This window comes from Podarcis muralis, chromosome 13, assembly GCF_964188315.1.
Source record: "Podarcis muralis chromosome 13, rPodMur119.hap1.1, whole genome shotgun sequence".
Taxonomy (NCBI): Eukaryota; Metazoa; Chordata; class Lepidosauria; order Squamata; family Lacertidae; genus Podarcis; species Podarcis muralis.
In genome coordinates, this window is record NC_135667.1 from 31,455,432 (window position 1) to 31,479,116 (window position 23,685).

The window sequence follows — 23,685 nt, forward strand, 5'->3', positions numbered from 1 at the left end:
CTGCTGAATCCAGCCATCTAGCCTAGCATTTTGTTCTTGTAGTGCCTAGCCAGGTGCCTCTGGGAAACCTTGCAAACGGGACTGAAGCACCAGGTCACTCTCACATCCTAGAGTTTTCAGCAAACTGGTATTCAGAAGCATATAACCACGGAGGCAGAACTTGACTTTCTAAGCCACTTCGCCAAGGCTCCTTGCTTTGAAAAGTGAGGTATAAGTACGCTGAATGAGGAAACACAATGGGAGAACTATAATCGGTCTCCCGCTGTACGGGGTTCTTTTTGCTAAATGCAACCACAGTGGGGGCGGTAATTTGTTTGGGAAAGTTTTTCCATTCCATAGAATGAACAGTGGGCAACAATAACAACTTGGCGAGGGTGGTGGTTTAGATCAATAAATGGTGAAAGGAAAGCTTAACACGTATCCTTGCCCAATCATATTAGCAGGCTCTCCATGCCTGCATTTATTAAAAACCACACAGGTGTTCCCATTAAGAGATTGCTCATGCGTGAATTTCCAAATGAAAAGTGCTGTTTGTCCTTCAGTTGCCTTCCTACCCACCCACCCCAAGCTAAAAAGCCTCGAAACGCTTCATTTGCTGCCCACTAGCTCAGGGGTCCCCAGTCTAGCCAAGGGCCATACTGGGACATCTAAAAATCTGTTACAAGCACCGCAAAGTGCCAATTTCATAGAATAAAAGTTGGTGATGAACCCCCCCCCCCCCCAACAGGATAAACACATACATCCCATATCAATAGAAAACAGACTAAAAAAAGCAGGCAGACAAACAAGGCAAAAAATAAATCCTCAATTAAGAGTAAACATAAAATTGGGCAGGACAGGGGTCATTGGCAAGCAATATGGGGGTGTCTGATAGTGCTGTAGTGCCCACAAGTGCAACACTGGGGATCCCAGCACTGGGTCCTACATCTCGGTGTTCCTTCCTGTTTCCTGAGTGCTGGAGAAAGAAGAACATTCCCATTGTTGGCATGAGTACAATGACAATGCCACCAGTCAGGCAGGCACTTCTGCCACAAGCAAATTCAGTGGATTCCTCTGGGGCCACACAAAAAAAGCACTTAGAGAGTGGTGATTCTGGCCCATGAGCCCATTCTGAGAGAAGGTGCCCTTACTGTTCTTTTAGATGTCAATAGAGATTTTTAAAAACACAAATCAAGGTGAATGCAAATTGCCAGCTTCATTTGCCTTAGCTTCGGAGTTCAGCCCCGGAATATGTAAAGTTGTAACCAACAGAGTGCCTAAGTATGAGCATAGTCATACACACATATGCCACTTGCCCCATTGAGGAGCCGCAATAACCTTCCACAGATCTCAAATTAGGGAGAAGGAATTTTCACACCAGAGGCCTCATAGCTTCAAAGTAGCCTTGATTCCTGCATTGCAGGGGGTTGGACTAGATGATCCTCAGCTTGCCTTCCAACTCTATGACCTCTGACACATTTCGGTTTCAGAATTTGAGCGAGCCATTCACTTTTTGAGGAAGTTATTTCTCCCCCTCTGGTTTCCCTCTGCAGCTCTCTCCAAACTTGCAAGCAGTGGGTGTTTCCACTTCCTTTCCAACAGCTTTCAATGGCGGAAGGATTTTCCCAACAAAACGTGTTAAGAAACACCAGCAATTATCTTTTCTGGCTGAAAAAAACTAATTCATGGCCCTTGTCAGATATTTCCCTGCCCCCCTCATTGCCAGTGCTCAGTATGGGGCGATGTGAAGTAACAATAAAGGGAGGTATATCTGGTTTGTGCAAAGTACTTTTAATGGCCACAGCCTGCTTCCTCCCCTTAGGCACAACCTAATTCTACATCCTGACCTACCTCGCAAAGTCACCTGCCATATGCTACCGGACAGTACCTCCTAGCTTCAACGATCTACCCACTGAGGACCAAGCTACACATTACACTATTCAAAAGTGGGCGTAATGCTGCTGCTTTTACTTGGAAGGAAGTGCATTTGAAGTGTGGGGCCCTGATTGGGAGATGTGTAGGCAGCTGGTTTTCTGCCATAAAGTCATGTCTCCTGGCTGCTTTTGTGCCGAAAGGTGGTGTTTGGAAGTTTGAGCCTCAGGAGACCTACGTAAAGCTTCTGTCCCAGCACTTTATACTGTGTTGAGGTCCTTTGTCACACTGATCCCAATAAACCTGGTAGGAGGAGAATAGTTGATAATTCCCATTTTACAGATAAGGAAGGAGGCAGGAAGGTCTTGTTTCCCAAGCCACTTTATAAGATTGCTCATTTTAAGCCTGGAATTTCATTGCTGCAATCCTCTTAATTAAAGCTTGCCCTACTACACCCATACCCTCTCTCATCTCTTCTTAATCCGTCCTTTGGAAAGAAGGGTAGAGGATTAAGATACAACAAACAGTGCAGTATTTCCAAAAGAATCCAGGTATGTCAAGTGTTTGCTCTTGAGTTATATGAGGAAGACGTCCTTGATGTGTCTGGCTTTGTTACTATAATTGGAAGGTCTCCAGCCACTGGAGGTTGGGGTGATTTGAGTATACGCAGCCTTGAGTGTGCATGTGTCAGAAGCTCTATGCATGGCGTCCCCTTCTTTTAACAAGTCTCTCTCCCTGTCAGGTCCTGAGCCATGGCGGTGTGGATTCAAGCGCAGCAACTCCAGGGGGATGCCCTGCGGCAGATGCAGGCCCTGTATGGGCAGCACTTTCCCATCGAGGTCCGCCATTACCTCTCGCAGTGGATTGAGAGCCAGCCATGGTAGGTGAGCGCGAGGCCTGGCTGTCCAGGACCATCTTCAGCCTTGCAGAGGAATGTGGTGGGGTGGGATACTGGCAAATCCTCTGGTTCACACCACTGGCAGCATGCCTTGGCTTTCCAGGCCTGATCCATATGCCTCCCAAGTGTCCCTGATTCGTCCCAACTTATAAAGCACTTACACATCTTTCAGTCACCAGTTTTTCCTTCTGAATCTGCTTGAAGTAGTACCTCACAGCTGCTGGAGATGGTTGGTGGTACCTACCTAACCAGTAATCGCCACTGGTACCCCTCTTTCAGTTTTCCTGTTCTTTTTGGAAGTGTGCCACTGTTGGGCAGTCAGCTTCCTTTCAGAACATTTCTTTACCCTAGAGCAGCCCTTTTGAGTGCCATAGAGCCAGGCCTCTCCAGACATCCTTTTTCTTGTGCATTCATGGTTCTCATGATAGTTTTAGGGCAGTTGTACACAACTCTGCTTTCTGTTACTGTTTGTGCCTCCAACAAAAGTTTGGTGCAGACATCCTGCTTCGTTTTCCAATCAGTGCATGACCTGTGACCTCCTACTGAAGTCCTGTTACTGTTTAGACCAAAGGTGTTCCAGTTTATTTTATTGTCCTGCTTTTGCAGTTCTGTGGCACAAAGGTGGCCCTCTAGACAGCAATAATGTGGTAACAGTGGAGAAGCATTAGGGAACAACTAATAAAGCAGAATTATGCGTGGACGGTGGCACAAAGGTGGCCCTCTAGACAGCAATAATGTGGTAACAGTGGAGAAGCATTAGGGAACAACTAATAAAGCAGAATTATGCGTGGACGGTCCAGTCTAAATTCTCCACTGGTGCAGTATTATAGCATCCATGACATATTACAGGACACACACACACAAAACACCCCATGAATTTGGAGGGGCCCTAACTGATAACTGCTACTTCCACCTTGCAATCACAGCTTTCCATAGCATACAGTTTCCTTTCACGGCTTCTGAGTTTTTGTTTCTTCATCCACTTAGCATGTGAACAGACTTAGCATTATTTCAGTGGGTGGGACTGCTCCAGAAAGGCACTTGCCATCTCTGTTCCAACAATTTTCTCTCTATGGATGGATCTGATTGGCTAGTGCGTGTCGCATCACCAACCCACTTCTTCCCTACCGCAGAGTAGTTCTGCAACTATTTTAAAATAGATTGTGCCTTTTGTTTTAAGTGATGGATATTTCAGTTAAACAGATGTACGTGCAGCATTTAAAAATAATAGGTTAAAAAAATACCCAGACAGTCTGGTGGAAGTATTCAAGGAAGGATAAGACTGATGGCTAAACCAGCATTCAGTTTGATTACATATATATATACATGTGCCATGTACGTTTCAAAGGTGGCAGGATGCTGAGAATGCCTTGCAGGAGGGGAAAAACCTTACTGTTCCTTTTTAGTGTTGTATTTTTATATACATTGAATTGCCCTTTTTATCAGAGTGATAAGTGGAAAAACTTGTATACGCTTTCAAATCCCTTCCTTTGAATGATACATAAATTTAAATTTAGTTCAGTGATTGTAAGAAATCAAGGGGGGTTGTAGTTCTTTAAAATAAATTAACACAATTAACACAAGTCATGGGTTTGCTGCATGACAGAGGATTTCTGTCCTAGTTTGAAAGTCTGGAGGTGGTGCGGTTTTCTCCCTCTTACCTTCTGAGGTTTTGGATAAGGCAGATAATGGTTGGCAGGTGTGCAAGGGCTGCTCTCTGGGATTGTCAAATGTACACCTGGTCTGTACCCCAACTGGTAGGGACTCCATCGACCCGGAAAACCCCCAGGAGGGTGCCAAGGCCACGCAGTTGTTGGAGGGACTGATCCAGGAGCTGCAGAAGAAAGCGGACCACCAGGTGGGCGAGGACGGCTTCCTTCTGAAGATCAAACTGGGCCACTATGCCACCCAGCTGCAGGTGGGTTCCAGTGGCTTGTCTGTCGGTGATGGGAAGGGAGGGCAATATGGAGGGCAGCAGAGAGAAGCTGCACTCAGGATTCCTCATGGGTGAATGGGCTGTGGAGCTACTAGCTGATCCTCCTGACTTGTTCTACCCCCAACACTTCAGCCTGTTTGTTCTCTCTCTCTTTCTTTACAGAATACGTACGAACGCTGCCCTATGGAACTGGTGCGCTGCATCAGACACATCCTTTACCATGAGCAGCGCCTGGTGCGAGAGGCTACCGATGTGAGTAGGATGAAGGGCTGCATCCAATGCTGTTCTACTCAGGGCAGATGAATAACTTAAGTTCATTGTTTTTAAAGGGTGTGCTCTTGAATAGAGCTAAGTTGTGTGTTGCAACTCATAGTCTTGGGAAGGGTGCCTGTTTCCCATGCCCTGGTCTAGCAGTTCTGCTCTGCCTGTGGCAATAACCTTCTCTCCTTTCACCTGTAGAGTCCCTCGCCAGCTAGCAATCTGGCCGATGCCCTGTCTCAGAAGCACCTGCAAATCAACCAGACCTTTGAGGAGCTGCGCCTTGTTACTCAGGACACTGAGAACCAGCTGAAGAGGCTTCAGCAGACGCAGGAGTACTTCATCATCCAGTACCAAGAAAGCCATCGCGTACAAGGTGTGTGTATGTGGTAGAGGAGGCAAGTAGTAAGTCACTCTGCAAAGCTGAAGGGAGGGCTGTAATGTGCTCTACATGCAGAATGTCCCAGATTCAATCCCTGGCATCTCAAGATATTGTTCTGAAACAAAGGAGAACCACCAACAGTATAAGGGTGGCCAGTCCTGAGCTTAGACGGACCAACAGTCTGACTTGGGATCTTCTTCTTCTTTGACAATCACTCGTAGCTTAGTAAGATTGTCTTCCATGAACACGGTTATAACAGTGAGTCTGTAAGGGACTGTGGAGGCCAATTCTGGATCCACACGTCCTTCCACAATGGGGACATAGGTTTCTGGGTGGGAGTTGATCATGGTGAGGGTTTGCCAATCGTGCCTTCCTCTTAGTGCATTTCTCCCTTTCGTCCTGAGTTCAAGCATCTGCAAAACCCATGATACCTTTGGTAAAGGCTGTTCTCCAGTTGGAGCGCTCGCAGGCCAGTGTTTCACTGTTGTCTGTGTTTATACTACATTTTTAAAGATTTGCCTTGAGAGAGTCTTTGAACCTCTTTTTGTTGTCCACCAGCATTACGCTTTCCATTTTTAAGTTCGGAATAGAGTTGTTGCTGCTTTGGAAGACAATAATTAGGCATCTGCGCAACATGACCCCATGTCCCTAGCCTTATCTGTTGAAGCATAGAGCGATAAGCAGCTGAGGAGACAGGCCTGGCAGGTGGGGATGATGAGGGAGACCCAGGAGGGAGCCTAATACTCTCTCCTTTCCCTTCCCAGCCCAGTTTGCTCAGCTAGCCCAGCTCAACCCCCAGGAGCGCATGGCCCGCGAGTCTACTTTGCAGCAGAGGAAGGTATCGCTGGAAGCTTGGCTGACCCGCGAGGCACAGACACTGCAGCAGTATCGTGTGGTGAGCTCTACCATCTCCAGCCCTGGCCAGACTTCCTTCTGTATACACCGGTGTTGCGCTAAGCAACTCCTCTATGCATGTCTCCTCTTCTTCCTTCACAGGAGCTGGCTGAAAAGCACCAGCAGACGCTTTCACTGCTCCGCAAGCAACAAACCATTATCTTGGACGACGAGCTGATTCAGTGGAAGAGGCGGCAACAGTTAGCGGGGAATGGTGGGCCCCCTGAGGGCCCTTTGGATGGCTTGCAGGCTTGGTAGGTGATGGGTGAGGAGGGAACCAGGGTGGTGGTGAGAGGGGGAACGGGGCTTCCCAACTAGTTCCGCACTTAACGAATGGTGATGGGGGAAGGCTTAATGTAAGATGCACGCTTTTTAAGTGTTGGGGGTCCAGTCTTAGGAATGCAAGGTAAAAACTGAGAAGAGAGCTTCTTTGAGCTGTGTGCAGAGGGCACTGAGTTACAGTAGAGAAGGCTGTGAGAAGTCTGCACCAGAATAAATCAAAACTCAGTCCCAAGGTACCGGTAATACAAATTATTTAACATTGAAAGCTGAAATATGCAAATTTTAAGTAAGACAAGGCAAAGTGCTATGCTGCCCCCCAACCTTTGCCATCTCTCTGGCATCTTGAGAGTTACCTGACACAGGTTTCGAGAAAATCTTCAAAGCCACAAGGGCTGGAAACATACTTTTGAAAATTAAGAAAGGAAAGCTTGAGATGTTTAGCAATTTATATGCTGTAGCTTTTCTGTGCTTCTGCAGAATTGCTTCATATACAGAGCCCTGATCAGAGCCTGAATATGTGCAGCTCTGAGATAAGGGTGGGAGGCTTACAGGTTACATCAGATGGAGTGATTTCAGGCAGAGCAGAACTACTGCATGAGCTATTTAGCAAACCAAGAACTGGATCTAGGGTGAAGGGCATGGCAGATTCTGGAAATGTACGTAGGCAGGCATTGGACTAACTCTCTTTTCCCTTGTGAGGCTTTCCCCTCAGTAAGTTGCCCCCTCCTAATGCCACAGTGGAGGAATTTCAAGGAAGGAGGTGGAATATGTAATCCCTTCCCAAGTGGCTCTCTACATACATCAAGCAGATTGCAGCATTAATCATTTAAAAACAAAAAACAGCAGCAGCAACAGTGTTGCAGCACTGGCAGCAGCAACAAAATGCTGCCAGCTGCGCCGCTCTAGATGCTGAATCCATAACAGCTCTGACCAGGGACTGAACTTTCACATCCTGATAGTGACAAGAGCTACTGCTTACATTGCAAACAAAGCACTTCTTTCAGCTGAACTTGGGAGCTGCTAAATGCAGCCCCTTACTCCCCAAATATTTCTTGGAGAATTCTGCAAGATTACAACTTCTTCCCCGCTTTGTGTTCAGCATATGTATGAGACAGCAGGTTGAGATCATCTGGAGACATGTTGGTGCTGTTCATGTGCTAATGACATTCATCTTTGTCCTGTGGCATCCTGCACTCTCAGTTTCAGCTTAAATGTATTGTTGATACAGCAGTTAGCCTTTACAAGGCCACACAACAACAAAAATCGGAGTTGTGTCATATCAAATAAACACCACAATTAAAATTGCATACAGTTAATAAGTTAGGGGACGCGGGTGGCGCTGTGGGTAAAACCTCAGCGCCTAGGACTTGCCGATCGTCAGGTCAGCGGTTCGAATCCCCGCGGCGGGGTGCGCTCCCGCTGCTCGGTCCCAGCGCCTGCCAACCTAGCAGTTCGAAAGCACCCCCAGGTGCAAGTAGATAAATAGGGACCGCTTACTAGCGGGAAGGTAAACGGCGTTTCCGTGTGCGGCTCTGGCTCGCTAGATGCAGCTTGTCACGCTGGCCACGTGACCCGGAAGTGTCTGCAGACAGCGCTGGCTCCCGGCCTATAGAGTGAGATGAGCGCACAACCCTAGAGTCTGTCAAGACTGGCCCGTACGGGCAGGGGTACCTTTACCTTTTTAATAAAACAATTTGGCATCACAAGTTTATATGGATATCATTTGAAATCCAATACATCATTAGTGCAAAGCTTACTCAATATGCTACCATAGTTGAAGACTGGATACGAGTGAACTGGCTGAAACCTAAATCCAGACAAGATCAAAGTAATTATAGGTGGGGCTGTGACTGGTGGGGAAGGAGTTGCACCTTTTCACAGGGGAATCTGTTCCCTTCCCACTGTCATTGGACTGCAACTCCCATCAGCCCCAGATAGCATCGCCAGTGGTCAAGGATGATGGGAGTTGTAGCTGAGCCACAGATTACTTACACACACACACACAATCTCAAGTTACTGCAGCACTATGAGTGTTTTTCAACCAAGTCCTACTCTGAGTAGACTCATGGGAATTAATGAACCTAAGTGAGTCATGTCCATTAACTTCAGTGGCTCTACTCTACATAGTGTTGAATACACAATGCTCACTTTCAAACTTTTGGGAGCCTGCATGTGCTGAAGTGTCCTAAGCAAAGTTGTAGGTAGGCTGTATTGGCAGTGATCTAGACATCATCTGAAAGTGCTATCTGGATTGAGCCCGTCTCACTTCTGGCGTCCTGCCCGCCCCCATGCTCCTAAACCAGCTTCTTCTTTCTGTAGGTGTGAGAAGCTAGCTGAGATCATCTGCCAGAACCGCCAGCAAGTGCGCCGTGTTGAACATCTGTGTCAGCAGCTGCCCATTCCAGGGCCCAATGAAGAGATGTTGGCTGACATCAACACCACCGTCACAGACATAATTTCTGCCCTGGTGACTAGGTAATTTGAGCGGTGGTGGGGACATTCTTGCTGAAAGAAGGGAAAATCTTGTGTGGGAGAGTCATCGAGGTGTGGATGGACTTTTGTTTGTTCAGAGATGTGGGGTCATTCCATCTAATAATACACAGCAAGGTATATTAATTGAAATTTATTAAAAATAGAACGGTACATACAACAAATCATTAGCATTCAGAACCAGTTGCATAAGCAATATTTATTTGTTTTAAACACATGTATAGCCCACCTTTCCACAATAGAGTGCAAGGTAGCTAATGTAAATATATAAACTGATTCAGATTTTAAAAAAAGCATGCTATAAACAAATTTTAAAAATTGAAATAGATTGCAGTGACAACTAAAAATGTAAGCAGCATATTATAATGCATGTATGCAGTTTATACACTCACATAAAAAAAATTCCAAGCCAGATATTTCAAGCCAGTGTGAGTTTTCTCTTGTATATATCGTGTGGGTTCCTCATTTTATTTGCAAAAAATGTATGGTGTTCACTGTGGGCTTGAACTGCAAAGACTTACTTTCCTGTATCATGCAAATGTGCCCTCACTGCTTTCTCCACATCTGGAATTTCAACTTTTTACAACCATGATGGAAAGAGCATGGACATAAATGAGTAATAGCAGCTAGTTAGCTATGTAAATTATTTCCTTTGCAACGTCCTGTGTTGTTGTTTTTTCGCAAATAGTTCCTCCTTCTATTTCTCCCTTCCCTCCACAGTACATTTATTATTGAAAAGCAGCCTCCCCAGGTGCTGAAGACCCAGACCAAGTTTGCAGCCACAGTGAGGCTGCTGGTTGGTGGAAAGTTAAATGTCCACATGAACCCCCCACAGGTGAAGGCCACCATCATCAGCGAGCAGCAGGCCAAAGCCCTTCTGAAGAATGAGAGCACCCGCAAGTATGTGTAACCCTCACACACCTCATGTGAGTGATTTCGCTAGGTTAGGACAGACACTTGTGCTCATCCTAAGCCATGGAGCGCGAAGGATGGGAGCTGTATTTCAGTACATAGTTTAATTCTGTTAAGAAAGTAGAAGAAGTGGAAAATATTAGCAGGGGAGTTAGTAGAGGGAATGTTTTCACTCTTTCCATACAAGAGCAGGGGGAGGGATTCTTAGGCCATAGCCCTTGCCAGACTTGCTCCATATCCTTGAAAGGTGTTTTTTGCCTGGCTGGAACATGTCATTGTACAGTGGTACCTCTGGTTAAGAACTTAATTCGTTCTGGAAGTCCGTTCTTAACCTGAGGTACCACTTTAGCTAATGGGGCCTCCCGCTGCCGCCGCGCCGCCACCGTCCAATTTCTGTTCTCATCCTGAAGCAAAGTTCTTAACCCAAGGTACTATTTCTGGGTTAGCAGAGTCTGTAACCTGAAGCGTCTGCAATCTGAAGCGTCTGTAACCTGAGGTACCACTGTACTCTGATAATGCATCTTGCTTGCCTGGAAGGAGGCTAGAGAGGAGAGTATGTGCAGAAACTAGGCAGAATTTGCATTTTTGCTCTGCCCATTTTTGCATCTGGCCCTGTCCACCACTGCCATGTGGCCCCCAGAACGTTGCCTGCCCAGAAGGAAATATGGTCCCTGGGCTGGAAAAAAAAAAGTGTCTCACACCTGTGCAAGTTGTTCAGGAACTAAGAGATGTAAATCTTGGCCAGTGTGTGAAATTCATCCTACCCCTCAGTCCATAGAACTTTAGCAGCTTCCTTTCCTGACTGCTCCCTTGCTGCTATCATGGCTCTTGGGCTCTTATGTGTTGTTTTTCTTCCAGTCAAGCAGCCTTTTCACATCCTCTACCATTGTGTTGCAAAAGGCTTTCTTCTTGGAATCTAACATGCTGGCAAACTTTTTTGTGGCATGGCAGCAGCCTTCCCCCAAGGCTGGCCATGAAAGGTCACAAGGCAAAAAGTGACAATTCCATTTAAGCCCGTTCAGAATACATGTGCACGTTTGCATGCATTTGTTTGTAAAATTTAACCTAATGTTAAAAAATAAATAGATCAAGATTTTTGTTGAAGCAATGAAAAGCTATGTCAGCAGGGTCGTCCTGGTGCAGAAATGTAGATGGGAAGATATTAAACTGCCTGTGGTGCACTGGCTTATATTCTGCTAACTACCGTTGGTTTATTTTGGCAGTGAGAGCAGCGGCGATATCTTGAACAACTGCTGTGTGATGGAATATCACCAGGCGACTGGTACTCTGAGCGCTCATTTCCGTAACATGGTAAGACAAAGATGCCTGCACTGATTCCCACCCAGCCCGCTTTTATTTTTCCTACCAAGGGTCTGTTATTAATCCTCCTGATTCTGAGAGAGGAAAAATGAGCCATATATGGAGCCAAAAGCCAGGGCCAAGATGGAGCCTTGAATGGAGGGACTCCCTTGTACCTGTCCTCCCTGTCCCTGCTCTCTGGTTTTCAGACCTTTTGCCAGGGTTATAAAGTGGCCCCATCCAATTCCCAATTCTAGTGTGACGAGCTTTGGTAAAAATGCCAAAATCTGCATCTGAAACTCTCCAGGTAGACCGAAATACGCTGTGTGTATTTCCCTCCACAAGGGCTTGCCGATCGAAAGGTCGGCGGTTCGAATCCCCGCGGCGGGGTGCGCTCCCGTTGTTCAGTCCCAGCGCCTGCCCACCTAGCAGTTCGAAAGCACTCTTAAGTGCAAGTAGATAAATAGGGACCGCTTACTAGCGGGAAGGTAAACGGCGTTTCCGTGTGCTGCTCTGGCTCGCCAGAGCAGCGATGTCACGCTGGCCACGTGACCCGGAAGTGTCTCCGGACAGCGCTGGCCCCCGGCCTCTTGAGTGAGATGGGCGCACAACCCCAGAGTCTGTCAAGACTGACCCGTACGGGCAGGGGTACCTTTACCTTTACCTTTATGGCATAGCTTTCTCCTACCACTATCTGCAAGCGATGGCTATCACTTCTAGGGCCTTGACAGCCTGTGCTCTGTTTTTCTCCACCTCCCCCCGCTGCTGTGCTTGCCTCTCCCATGGCACCTCTCCACAGTCCTTGAAGCGGATCAAGCGCTCTGACCGACGCGGCGCCGAGTCAGTGACCGAGGAGAAGTTCACCATCCTCTTTGAATCCCAGTTCAGCGTTGGCGGCAACGAGTTGGTCTTCCAGGTGAAGACGCTGTCCCTGCCTGTGGTGGTGATTGTGCACGGCAGCCAGGACAACAATGCCACGGCCACGGTGCTGTGGGACAACGCTTTCGCAGAGCCGGGCCGTGTGCCCTTCGCCGTGCCCGACAAGGTGATGTGGTCGCAGCTGTGCGAGGCCCTCAACATGAAGTTCAAATCGGAGGTCCAGAGCAGCCGAGGTCTCACCAAGGAAAACCTGCTCTTCTTGGCCCAGAAACTGTTCAATAGCAACATGAACCTCTTAGAAGACTACAACAGCATGGCTGTTTCCTGGGCCCAGTTCAACAGGGTAAGGGTGTGTGAGTGTGTGCTCTACAGTCATACCTTGGGAGTCGAACAGAATCCGTTCTAGAAGTCCATTCGACTTCTAAAACGTTCAAAAACCAAATCGCAGCTTCTGATTGGCTGCAGGAAGCTCCTGCAGCCAATCAGAAGCTGCGGAAGCCCTGTCAGAGGTTCAGGTTCCAAAAGAACGTTCGCAAACTGGAACCATCACTTCCGGGGTTGTAGCATTCAGGAGCCAAAACATACAGGTTCCAAGGCCTTCGACAACCAAGGTATGACTGTAGTTGGGAATTGGTTAGTAACTAGACTTGCTGGCTAACCATTTTGAGGATAGGGCGCAACGTACCATGGCCTATAGGCCTTCTCCCATCACCGCAGCTCACCCCACCCCACCTGGACTTATATTTCATTCCATATCTATGCCTCTTTTTCTCACTTCTTCCCCTCCCTGCTGTCTGAAACACTTCATTCTGGTGCAGGAGGAAGGAAAGCTTGGGTTGGCAACAGTACCATTTAGGGCCAGCCTTGTTAGGGGCGGCCAGTTTTGCGATCCAATCAGTAAGGGAGAATTGGAAAGAAGACATTTCTCTACGTGAACCCTACGTGACAATAGGCCTGTGCCAATATTCATTTACAGTCATACCTCGTGTTACGTTTGCTTCACGTTGTGGCTTTTCAGGTTACGAACACGGCAAACCCGGAAGTGTTTACTTCCAGGTACGCCGCATGTGCAGAAGCTATCTGCACCCTTCGCGCATGCGCAGTAGCGGTGCTCACAGATTTTTTGGGGTTCAAACAGCACCCCGAAACAGATTGCATTCGTATGTAGAGGTACCACTGTACTGGCATTTGTGTCAAGCAACTTTCCTCAGTCTGGGAATGATGGGAGTGGTCGTCTAAAACATCAAGAAGGCACCAGTTTGGGAAAGGCTTGTATAAAACTAGGCCGTCGGTTTATTAAAGAAACTTCAATCCATCTAACTGCTTTACTTTGAACCAGCTTATTAACAAATACACATTGTGGTATCTTTATACAGGTTCCACAATTCACTCTAGGCATATATGTAGGTAGGGTTTTCTGTGCACACACATAAAGCGTACCAAAGGTTTTTGGGGACTTCTGATCCTGGATCTTGGTCAGAAGTCTTTAGGACATTCTCTGGGCCACACCAGGATGTTTCCTCACTTGCTCTGTGTGTAAACTGACTTGACTTGAGATGGTAGTTTAGAAGGCAATTAATAAAATAAATTTTTTTTAAAAAAAACACCTAAAAAAACAAGTTTGGTCCAAATGAATCCTGCTCAGCCTTGGGTTCCCTTGGTAACACAGGGCAAGTCATTCTTTCTCTGTCCCTAATCAGTGAAAGGAGCTCATGAGAACCTTTTGGGTGAAAAAATGAGTTGAGATTGCATTGTCTTTTGACAAGAAGTGCTATAGTGACAGCTGGTCATCATCAAGGCACATACCAAAGACAAAAGTGTCTCTCAACTGATGGCTAGTTCTCCCCATAACTTGTGATAGTGGCAAGTCTTATTTGGATAAGGATTTACTTTATGTAAACCATTAGTTTAGGATCCAAGGAAACCTAAAAAGCTTCCAGCTGTTTTACAAGACGCCAGGGTGACTGAGAAACAGGCAGGAATGTTGATCTTTCTTTCTCTTTAACCAGGAGAACCTCCCAGGACGAAATTACACATTCTGGCAGTGGTTTGATGGAGTGATGGAAGTCCTGAAGAAACACTTGAAACCTCACTGGAATGATGGGTGAGATTCCCCCATCCTTTTGCTGCCTTTACTGGCTTTTACAGGCTGCAATAGCCACATCTTACCTTTTTGTAGTCTGACTTCTCTCTCTCCCCTCTCTTTCCAGGGCTATTCTAGGTTTTGTCAACAAGCAGCAAGCCCACAACCTGCTAATCAACAAGCCAGATGGAACTTTCCTTTTGAGGTTTAGTGACTCTGAGATTGGAGGTATCACAATCGCCTGGAGGTTTGACAACAGTGAGTTCGGTTTTTTGGCAGAAGAAATACTGCATTTTGTCCTTGCCTGCTCTGAGAGTATTGAATCAAAAAATCGTTGCAAACAGCAGTTAACTGTTTACCATTAACAGCACACTATTATTGTCTCTGGGGTTCTAGGTAACATTGGCTAATATAGCTTTAAGTTTATAGCTGTAGTTTATTGCATTCCATTTGTCATGTTGCGCATTAACTTGGCCCTTCTCCGTCAGAATTGCTGGCTTATAATTGCATCTAGTTTCACTTCCTGTCCTGTATGTTCCTATTAGCTGGGTTAGATGTGACTATGTTATGTGTGAAATCTTATTTACTTTCTTTGCTATTTATATTTTTATTCTGCCGTTCATCGAATTGAGCCAGGGCAGGTTACGTAAAATACCACAATTTAAAACAAGATACAATTCATTATAACCACGTGTTAAAACCACAAAACTAAACGAAATCACAAGCACTGCAAAACAAGAGTGCAGCAATTCAGCAGGATGGAGTGGGGAGGAATCCACTCACTTAAAAGCCTGGGTAAAGTGATGCAGCTTGACCTCAGATCAAAAACTGTACAACAGTAATGCAAGATGCACCAGGGGGGCATTCCATAACTTGGGGGACACCACAGAAAAGGCCCTCTCACATGCCCAAACCACACAAAGTGGTGTTACTGCTTACAGAGTCTCCCTTGTCAATGTTAGCATCTCAATAGATTGATATAAGAGGAGCTGGTTCTTCAGGTATTTGTGGCCCAAGTCATTTTGGGTTTTTTATATCAATACCAACACCTTAAATTGGGCTTGGTAGGAACTGGCAACCATTGTAGGTTCTTTCAAGACTGGTGTAATATGAGCCCGACTAGAAGCTTAGCTGCTGTGTTATACACCACTTGTAGCTTCTGAACCATCATCAAGGGCTGCATAATCAAGGGACGTGGGTGGCGCTGTGGTGTAAACCACTGAGCCTAGGGCTTGCCAATTGGAAGGCCGGCGGTTCAAATCCCTGTGACAGGGTGAGCTCCTGTTGTTTGGTCCCAGCTCCTGCAGGAAGGTAAACGGCGTTTCCGTGCGCTGCTCTGGTTTCGCCAGAAGCGGCTTAGTCATGCTGGCCACATGACCCGGAAGCTGTACCCCGGGTCCCTCGGCCAGTAAAGTGAGATGAGCGCTGCAACCCCAGAGTTGTTCGCGACTGGACTTAACTCTCAGAGGTCCTTTACCTTTACCTTTAGAAGCTTAGCTGCTATGTTATACACCACTTGTAGCTTCTGAACCATCATCAAGGGCTGCACCACATAGAGTGCACTGTAGTAGTCTAATTTGTAAGCTATCAGAGCATGCATCACTTTGGCTGACTTACCTATCTCAGGAAGGCGAGTAGCTGAGGGACCAGGCAGAGCTGGAAAAAGTCACTCATACCTGATTTGCTGAAGCAGTGATGTTTTGTAGTAGTCATAAATGTGTCTATTTATTTATAAAATTTCTAACCTGCCCTTCACCATAAGGTCCCAGGGCAGCTCACCACAATATAATATGTGGTTATTTTTTTTAAAAAAGATGAAACCATTACAATTATAAGACAAGTGAAATGGTTACAGATAGTGTGAAGCAGTATAGAGTCAGCAAAAGAGGAGGTCCCACAGAATAAACTTACCTAAAGTGTCACAGGCCAGGGTGAAAAGGTCCTCTTCAGCATATGGTGAAAGCTATACAGATGCACCTCTGTGAGAAGGGAACTCCACAAAGGAGCTGCCATACAAAAAGCCCTCTGGCAGGCTTCCTCTCCCTGCAATTCTGAGTAGGTGTTTTGCTTTTATTTGGGGATTTGTATTTATTTCTGGTTGGTCAGCAGAGCTGCTTGTTTTGTTTCCGCTGCTGAGTTATGATGCTCTTGTGTCTTACAGCTGATAGAATGTTCTGGAACCTGATGCCCTTCACCACTCGTGACTTCTCCATCCGCACCCTGGCAGACCGTCTTGGGGACCTCCCATACCTCCTCTATGTGTATCCTGACCGTCCCAAGGAAGAGGTCTTCTCCAAATACTACATGCCAGTCCTTTGTAGGTTTTGCAGCACCAAGAGAAAACTGACCTGATCTCTTCAGGCATGGTCTATTCCCACTCTCACATCTAATCACAGACAGACTTCTTCTGCATGCCTCTGGCAAGGGAGCCTAAGCAATGGTTACATTCAGCTGCAAGTCTCTCGTTTCCCCCCCTCTGGAATTTGTGTGATCTGTGTTGCACTGTTGTATGTGCAACATTTTTTTCTTTAGGGCAGCCTTTCTCAACCTTGGGTCCCCAGATACTGCCGGACTCCCTGTTAGCTAGGGATGATGGGAGTTGTAGTCTAACAACATCTGGGAACCCGAGGTTGAGAGAGGCTACTTTAGGGGGATATATAGAAATGACTGTAATGTTTAGCCAGGTACATAGCATAGGTCAGAAATGACTCTGAGAAGAAGCAAAAGGAAAGGGAGAAGAAAGTGGGTGGCGCTAGACTTGGATTGTGTAGAGGCTGAGAATATGGAATTGCAGGTGAAAATGATTTATTGGGAAAATGTCTTTGTGATGAATGGGGCTCCAGGAGAGAACAAGGTGTCTTTAAAAACAAAAACAAAACAAAACATGTTTGGCAGCTGTTCTTGCAGACAGAATAGCCAAGTTGCCAGAAATTAGAAAAGCTCAAAAACAGGATAAAGCATGCTAGGAAGGGATATAGGTGAGGTTTAATCTTGCCTTCTCCATGGGCCAGAGGGGTTTCCCCTGGTATGCATGACCAAGTGTATGATAGCCTTTTCAGTATAGTCCTCCCTGCAAACTGCATTTTCCTTGACTTTGGGATACAAGATGGGTGGCAGCTTAGGGGTAGGGGGTATATTTTCCTTTGTGGCACCTACCCTTTGGAATGCTTTTCCAGCTGAAATCAATCAGGTGCCATCACTATTCAGCTTCAAGCAGTTGATGCAAAACTGTACAATAGTTTTATTTTTTGCTGTCGCAGTTCTGCATTCTATTTACGCTGCTGGGATTTGTTAAATGAGTTGTATATCAACACATTTCTTTGAGAGCACATTTACTGTTTGTTAGCCACGTTTAGTCTCTTTGGAGAAATAGGCAGGATAGGAAGACAATAAAACAAAGCAAAACAAGAGGAACAAGGAACACCAAATGGTTTCAATTTGTTCATCTATTTGCATAGAGCTGATTGGACAAGATGCTTGCATGCCCTATGTAATAACTCAGTGCCTCCCCCTCTTTTTTCCCTTTTGCAGCAAAGACAGGGGATGGGTATGTGAAGCCGCTGATCAAGCAAGTTGTGCCAGAGTGAGTACCATGGCTCTTTAAAGGCTCTTTTTTAAAAACGGAAGGAAATATAAATATTTGGGGTGGGAAGCAGATGTATTCTCTCCTATGGCTGCCATCTCTCCTCATTAGCCCTCAACCAAGAGTTCTGGCCACTGCCCTGTCTCCAAACATGGGTTGATGGCTTCTTCATTTGGATCTGTGTTTCTAGAAACCTGAAGTAAGCTAAATGTGTCTGGGTCTGTATCTTGCCAGCGCTATCCCCAAGGGAAAGAATGGGTAGGAAATGGACATGGTTGAGGACTCGTGGCTTTCACAGTCAGGGTTGTCTCTCTCTCCACAAACCCCCTCCCACTGCGATGGGCCTTTCCTTTTTAGTTTATTTTCTTGGCAGCTACGTCTGCTCCCTGTTTGACCAGCTTCCAGTTGTGATGTGAGGGAGGGATTTTGACTTCTTCAGATACTGACAGTCATTGGGGGATGGTCCTTAAAACACAGGGCATGGAAGGCATGCAGGGAACAGGAAACGGAACTCCTGGAATGAATGAATGAATGAATGAATGAATGAATGAATGGCAGTGGGTAGAAGGCAGGAGAGTATAAGCTAATTGGGACAGATATGCCGTTGCTGCTGAGGGAAGGGCGAAGGATTGCTAACAAAGCAGGATAGAGGCTGGGAAGACATATGCTAAGACAGAGGTGATCCTCATTTGTCTATACAGTGGTACCTCGGGTTACATACACTTCAGGTTACAGACTCCACTAACCCAGAAATAATACACTGGGTTAAGAACTTTGCTTCAGGATGAGAACAGAAATTGCGCGGCGGCAGCAGCAGGAGGCCCCATTAGCTAAAGTGGTGCTTCAGGTTAAGAACAGTTTCAGGTTAAGAACGGATCTCTGGAATGAATTAAGTACATAACCAGAGGTACCACTGTATCAAGTGGTGGATTTAGGTGCCCAATGCAATGGGCAAAAGGTCCCTTGGGCATATGAGATTATTACCAATGCGGACCCCATCTGTTGCAGGTTTGCCACTACATCTGGAGACTCTACAGCTGGAGGGCCTACCTACATGGATCAAGCTTCCTCCCCAGCTGTCTGCCATCAGTCCCTGTACAACACTTATCCAACAAAGTAAGTAAGGCTGGGTGGGTGGGATATTCAGGAGGGGGCTCTCCATTGCAAGTGGGTTCTGCTTCATGGCCCTTCACCCTGCTCTTCAGCAAACCTGTTATTATTCAGCGTTGTATTTAATAACTTGCTTGGTAACTATGGGCAACCAAAAATTCCATACAGGAGAGTGAGTGGGCTGGCAGGTTTCTCTGTTCTTCCTCTCCCAGGCCACTCTGTTTCTATACTGACAACAGAGGAAGGAAAGCCTGTCCCTCCTTCACCAGTAGAGGGCATTTTAATAAACAAAACAAAAAAAACCCCAGGCTGCTAAGAGGCTAATTGCTAGCCGCGAAAGAAGAGGATTCTCCGTCTCCTTGGCCAACATAGAAACATGGGTTACTAGCCTCTTACCAAACCAGTAAAATAAAAAAATTGCAGGCTGGTAATTTTTGTTGGCTTATTTACAGGGCAGCTGCCATTGGTGTAAGTTCTGCATAATCTTCTGTTTAAACCCAAGTTAACTCTTCTGGCTTCCCCCAAACAAGCCAGAGGACTGTAATTTTCTGAGGGTGTTGAAAAGTTGGCTTGAAAACCACAGCTCCTTCACAGATAGTTCCCTGCATTTTCAGAAGCAGAGAAGCTACTCTCCCAACCCGTCTCCACACCTACATACACCCCTACACCTGCAGCCCACCTGACCTATACTGCTCCTTTCTCTCTGTCTCAGCCCCGACTCCGTGCTGGACCCAGAAGCGGACTATGACCTGGATGACTCGATGGACGTGGCGCGGCATGTGGAAGAGCTGCTGAGGCGCCCCATGGACAGCCAGTGGATTTCGCATGCCCAGTCATGACCATGCCGCCTCCCCTGGAGAGACCGTGTAGAGACTGTGAAAAATGGGGGGTGCTGCCGTTAGGGAGTACAGCTGCTGTGTGTGTCTGTGTTTGGAGAGGGGGTGCATTTCCTCACCCCGTAGTGAGGGCAAGCCTGCCCTGCACTGACTGGGGTGTGGGGGCTGTTCCTGAGAGGCAATGGACCTTGTCTCTCCCCTTTCGCACGTGCAAAAGGCAGTGGAGTGTATCGCTTGGCTTTCCCATCTGCTCGGCTTTTCTCGGGCCTTCTGCTTTGGCGCACTGCCTCCTTCTGCCAAGCTGCCATATGATTTGCGTTGGGGATCATTCCCTCCCCTCCTCCCAGGATTCCACACACTGCCACGTCCCTTTGCCCAGGAGCCTTTGGGCTGAGCTGTGGAGGAGAGTAGGCCTTATTTGAAGTATTTGTCTTTTGTAATCTTTTTATGTGTCTGACATTTCTTTTCTCGGCTGCACCCAGGATAAACGGGTGTGTGCGTGCACCTGCCTGCCTGCCTCTGACCTGTGTTTCCCGGGTGCACACGCGTGTGGGCAGCAGCATTCTGTGCAAGAGACCCTGACTCAGTGGGAGCGCTGCTTCTATTCGGACCCCTTTGTAGTAGCCCACTCTTACCAGGTCCCTCTGGGTTGATAGAACCCTCTGGAGTCGCTCTGTCGCCTCACCCCAACGCCATTCTTTTTGCCTTGTCGCAAGATAGTCGCTTACCTCTTGGCTCCTGCATCATTTAGTACCTTTTGGCTTTTGATGTGCCCAACTTTCTGCTCCCAGGTATCACAAGTTCAGCAGATCGCTGAGGGGTGGTGATGGTGGTGGTGTTCTTAAATAAGTTGCAAGTGGAAGTGCAGGAATTAGAATCAGAAACAGTGTTTCCCCTGTTAGGATTAGGGGTGGCACGGGAAGAAGGCCCCTGGATTTCATTGCTGGGTTTCGAGGGAAAAAAGGGAAGCCTTCAGTGGAGATTTCTAGATGCATGGACAAAGCCTGCCCAATCTCTTCCTTTCTTCTTCTGATCCCCCAGCTTCCCACCCTTCCATTTGGCTGAACAACTGGGAAGAACAGCTCCCTCCAAACATTATTTTTTTTTACTAACCGGTAAAGCTCAGACTAACTTCAACACCGAAGTTATAGCTTTCTCACATACGTATCTGCGGAACAGGTAATTTGTTAGGAGGAAGGATTCAGTCTCCGATCTAACAGCTACCATATTTTTCCTGGCATCGACAAAACAAGTGTACAGTGAGAGGTTGTCCTGTTCACTTTTTAAAATCCAGACTTCCCTTTGAGGTGACACAGCTCTTGAATGGTGCTCAAATGGTTAGAATACATCTCCCATCAACAGCAGGCAAATGGAAAAGCCAAATCTTATTCAAGCTCCCGGGGATACAGCCTAAACTTGCTGTGAGGACTCTGCTAAAGAATTTTAAAGACTGCTTATATTAAAATCTGAAAAGTACAGGTATGTGTGTGTGTGTTTCCACCATTTTCAGGTGGCAGGATCACCTAGTGTTAAGAGCTGCCTTACACCAGTTCAGCCTCTTCGTCAATCTAGCACAGTATCGGCAGCTCTGATTGGCAGCAGCTCTCAGGGTCTCCAGCAGAAGATTCTCCCATTAAAGGCTAGGGATTGAATCTGCAACTTGGTACAAGTTGTGCATGTGCTCTGCCACCAAGTTATGGACTGACCCTGATCAGATTCCAAATTCCAGAAACCATTTTGAAATCTTTTGTATTGTAGTGTGTGGATATGGGGCTGGGGGGGGGGGGATACGCTAATGTCCATAGTGGAAGGGGAAACATTGGGTGGGTAGGGGGAGATAGAAGACTCCTTTTGCCACCGTTCTGAAAACCTGGACTTTTGTTTAACCTTCTGCTCAGGAGCCCTTCCACAGAGGAGAGGTGCAGAACCTACCTCCTGTGGCAGATTAAGGGTTTCATCAGTGTGGGAGACTGGCAGTTCTCAATCAACCCATGGGGCTTATCCATTAGGAAGTTCTGTGGAGAACTTGCCCAATGGATGATTCTCCCTGTTGGTCAGTGTGGGAGATGGGGTGCAATGTACATTTTCTACACTGAGACACAATCATGTCCTGGGCCTGACGCATTTCTTGGACATAGGGAAGAGCTGCCGCTTAGCGGTAGAGCAGATTCTGTGCACACCGAAGGCTGCAGGTCCAACTTCCTTGCGTCTTCAGGTGAAGACAACCCCACACACCCACTTGAAACCCTGACAAGCCACTGCCAATCCGTGTAGATGTTAATGAGCTAGATGAACCCAATGGTCTATGATTCGGAATAAATAAGCTTTCTGTGTTCCTAAATTGTACGTGACACAAGGCAAGGTATCACGTTTAAGTAAGGTGACTGCTTATGTGAAATGAGTACATACGCTTTAAAATCCTTGTAATAGACTGAAGGCTGGCAAAGAAAAGTTACAGGAGCTTTGTATGTCAATCCAGCTTCAGGTTGGAACGTAAACAGTGATCAACAGTCTAGCACAGAACGTTGTGATAACTTCCTGTTTCTCTTTCCCTTTGCACAGGGCACTGTGATCCGCTAGGCAGTTATCCTGTGGGGCTTGTACAGGAGAGCACAGTGTTTCCATTCATTTCCGTGGAAACTGCACACAAATACCTGGTGGATTGTGCCTGTCCCATTTTCTCTAGTGAGGCCAGGCCCGTCCAAGCAACAGCTGCAAATGTTACTAGTATTTTCGGGGTGGGGTGGGGGAAAGCACCATAAAAAACACAACTATTGCACTATTTTAAATAGTTATTTTGCCAAAACTATGAAGAGTTTTGATGGAAAATATATATAAAAAATATTTTTTTTTCTGCTAATATATCACTCTGAAAAGTGAAGTCATAGGAGCAACTGATTTTTTATTATTATTAAATTTGGGGGAAACGGGAGAACTCAAGGGATATAGATTTAAATGCCTTTTAGGTTTTATTTGGAACAAAAGACACTTTTTATGTGGAAAATACATATTTTGATGAAATATTAATGTTTTGAAAGATGTTCTCTAGCCCTGTGCTACTAATAAAGTGTTGTCTGCAATTTTGCAGGGGAATTAATGGCCAGTGTGTGTTTTTTGGTTAACAATGGCCACTGTGGTCAGGGGAGTAAGGTTTGTGAGTGTGTAGGGAGCTTTTACAGTTTTAACAGTGAGTAGATGGAAGAAATCTCTCTGTTTTAGGGAACAGAGAACAAGAACGTAACAACTTTGGGGTTTGATTGCACAGGGATGTAGAGCGGGCTGTCGATCACTTCTGTCTTTATCGCCCAATGTTTAGACACTGGAGTAGGGTGGAGCCAGTGAAGTTAATTGCACAAGGAAGGAAATCTCTGGAAAGGGCTAAAATGTAAGGTATTTTATTAAAACCAGCTGATTCCTAGGTTTTTGTTTGTTTGTTTGTTTGTTTTGAATCATTAGCAAGGCATCTATGAATTTCAAAAAGTGCTAGAGGCTGATTCAAATAAATGTACTTGTCTTTTATGTGTTGAAAAGGAGACTGGTCATTGTGTCTTCATCCCAGTGTATTTTGCTACAACCTTTAACCTTTTGAACTGGGAGCACAAAGTTAATCTTAACTGATCTGCATAGTGCTTCCCGACTATTCATTTTAAGGCTCTCCCATACTCCCATGCCTCGTTACCACTGACTGATGATGATGATGTAGTGCCTCTGTTGGGGGGACATCCCGCGCTCCTTCTGTCCCCTTTTGGTCCCCACCTTTCACTCAGCTCTCACCTGTGGCTCCTAGAAGCTGTCAGCACGCGGCAGCTTCTTGTATTCAACAAAACACAAAGGTGTGGGAGGATACAATGAACAAACAAATCCAACCCGGCTAGCAGTCAGTGTGAAAGGGAACACGGGTATCTACAAGCAGTTGAGGTGCTTCCAGGGTGGATGATGGCATTTACCCAGGAAACCTCCAAAGAACCAAATCACGTTGCTCCTACAGGTAC

General features: G+C 46.4%; 1 protein-coding gene across 7 annotated transcripts in view; it reads left to right on the forward strand.

Moving 5' to 3' along the window:
- The window catches only part of LOC114583662 (signal transducer and activator of transcription 5B), a 68,521-nt gene extending 45,735 nt beyond the window's left edge, over positions 1 to 22,786 (forward strand). For 6 of the 7 annotated variants that reach the window (XM_028704978.2, XM_028704980.2, XM_028704977.2 and 3 more), the window contains 16 exons: positions 2,594 to 2,731; positions 4,511 to 4,667; positions 4,848 to 4,937; positions 5,145 to 5,319; positions 6,090 to 6,220; positions 6,322 to 6,473; positions 8,821 to 8,976; positions 9,712 to 9,891; positions 11,127 to 11,214; positions 12,002 to 12,424; positions 14,091 to 14,185; positions 14,292 to 14,422; positions 16,326 to 16,481; positions 17,696 to 17,747; positions 18,756 to 18,863; positions 19,570 to 22,786. In XM_028704978.2, coding sequence (XP_028560811.1) covers positions 2,604 to 2,731; positions 4,511 to 4,667; positions 4,848 to 4,937; positions 5,145 to 5,319; positions 6,090 to 6,220; positions 6,322 to 6,473; positions 8,821 to 8,976; positions 9,712 to 9,891; positions 11,127 to 11,214; positions 12,002 to 12,424; positions 14,091 to 14,185; positions 14,292 to 14,422; positions 16,326 to 16,481; positions 17,696 to 17,747; positions 18,756 to 18,863; positions 19,570 to 19,696 — 2,349 coding nt within the window. In that variant the 5' untranslated portion in view covers positions 2,594 to 2,603 and the 3' untranslated portion in view covers positions 19,697 to 22,786. Of the gene's footprint in view, positions 1 to 2,593; positions 2,736 to 4,510; positions 4,668 to 4,847; positions 4,938 to 5,144; positions 5,320 to 6,089; positions 6,221 to 6,321; positions 6,474 to 8,820; positions 8,977 to 9,711; positions 9,892 to 11,126; positions 11,215 to 12,001; positions 12,425 to 14,090; positions 14,186 to 14,291; positions 14,423 to 16,325; positions 16,482 to 17,695; positions 17,748 to 18,755; positions 18,864 to 19,569 lie in introns of those variants that run through there. The other variant, XM_028704983.2, reaches the window with a different exon arrangement.
- Positions 22,787 to 23,685: the final 899 nt, after the last annotated feature.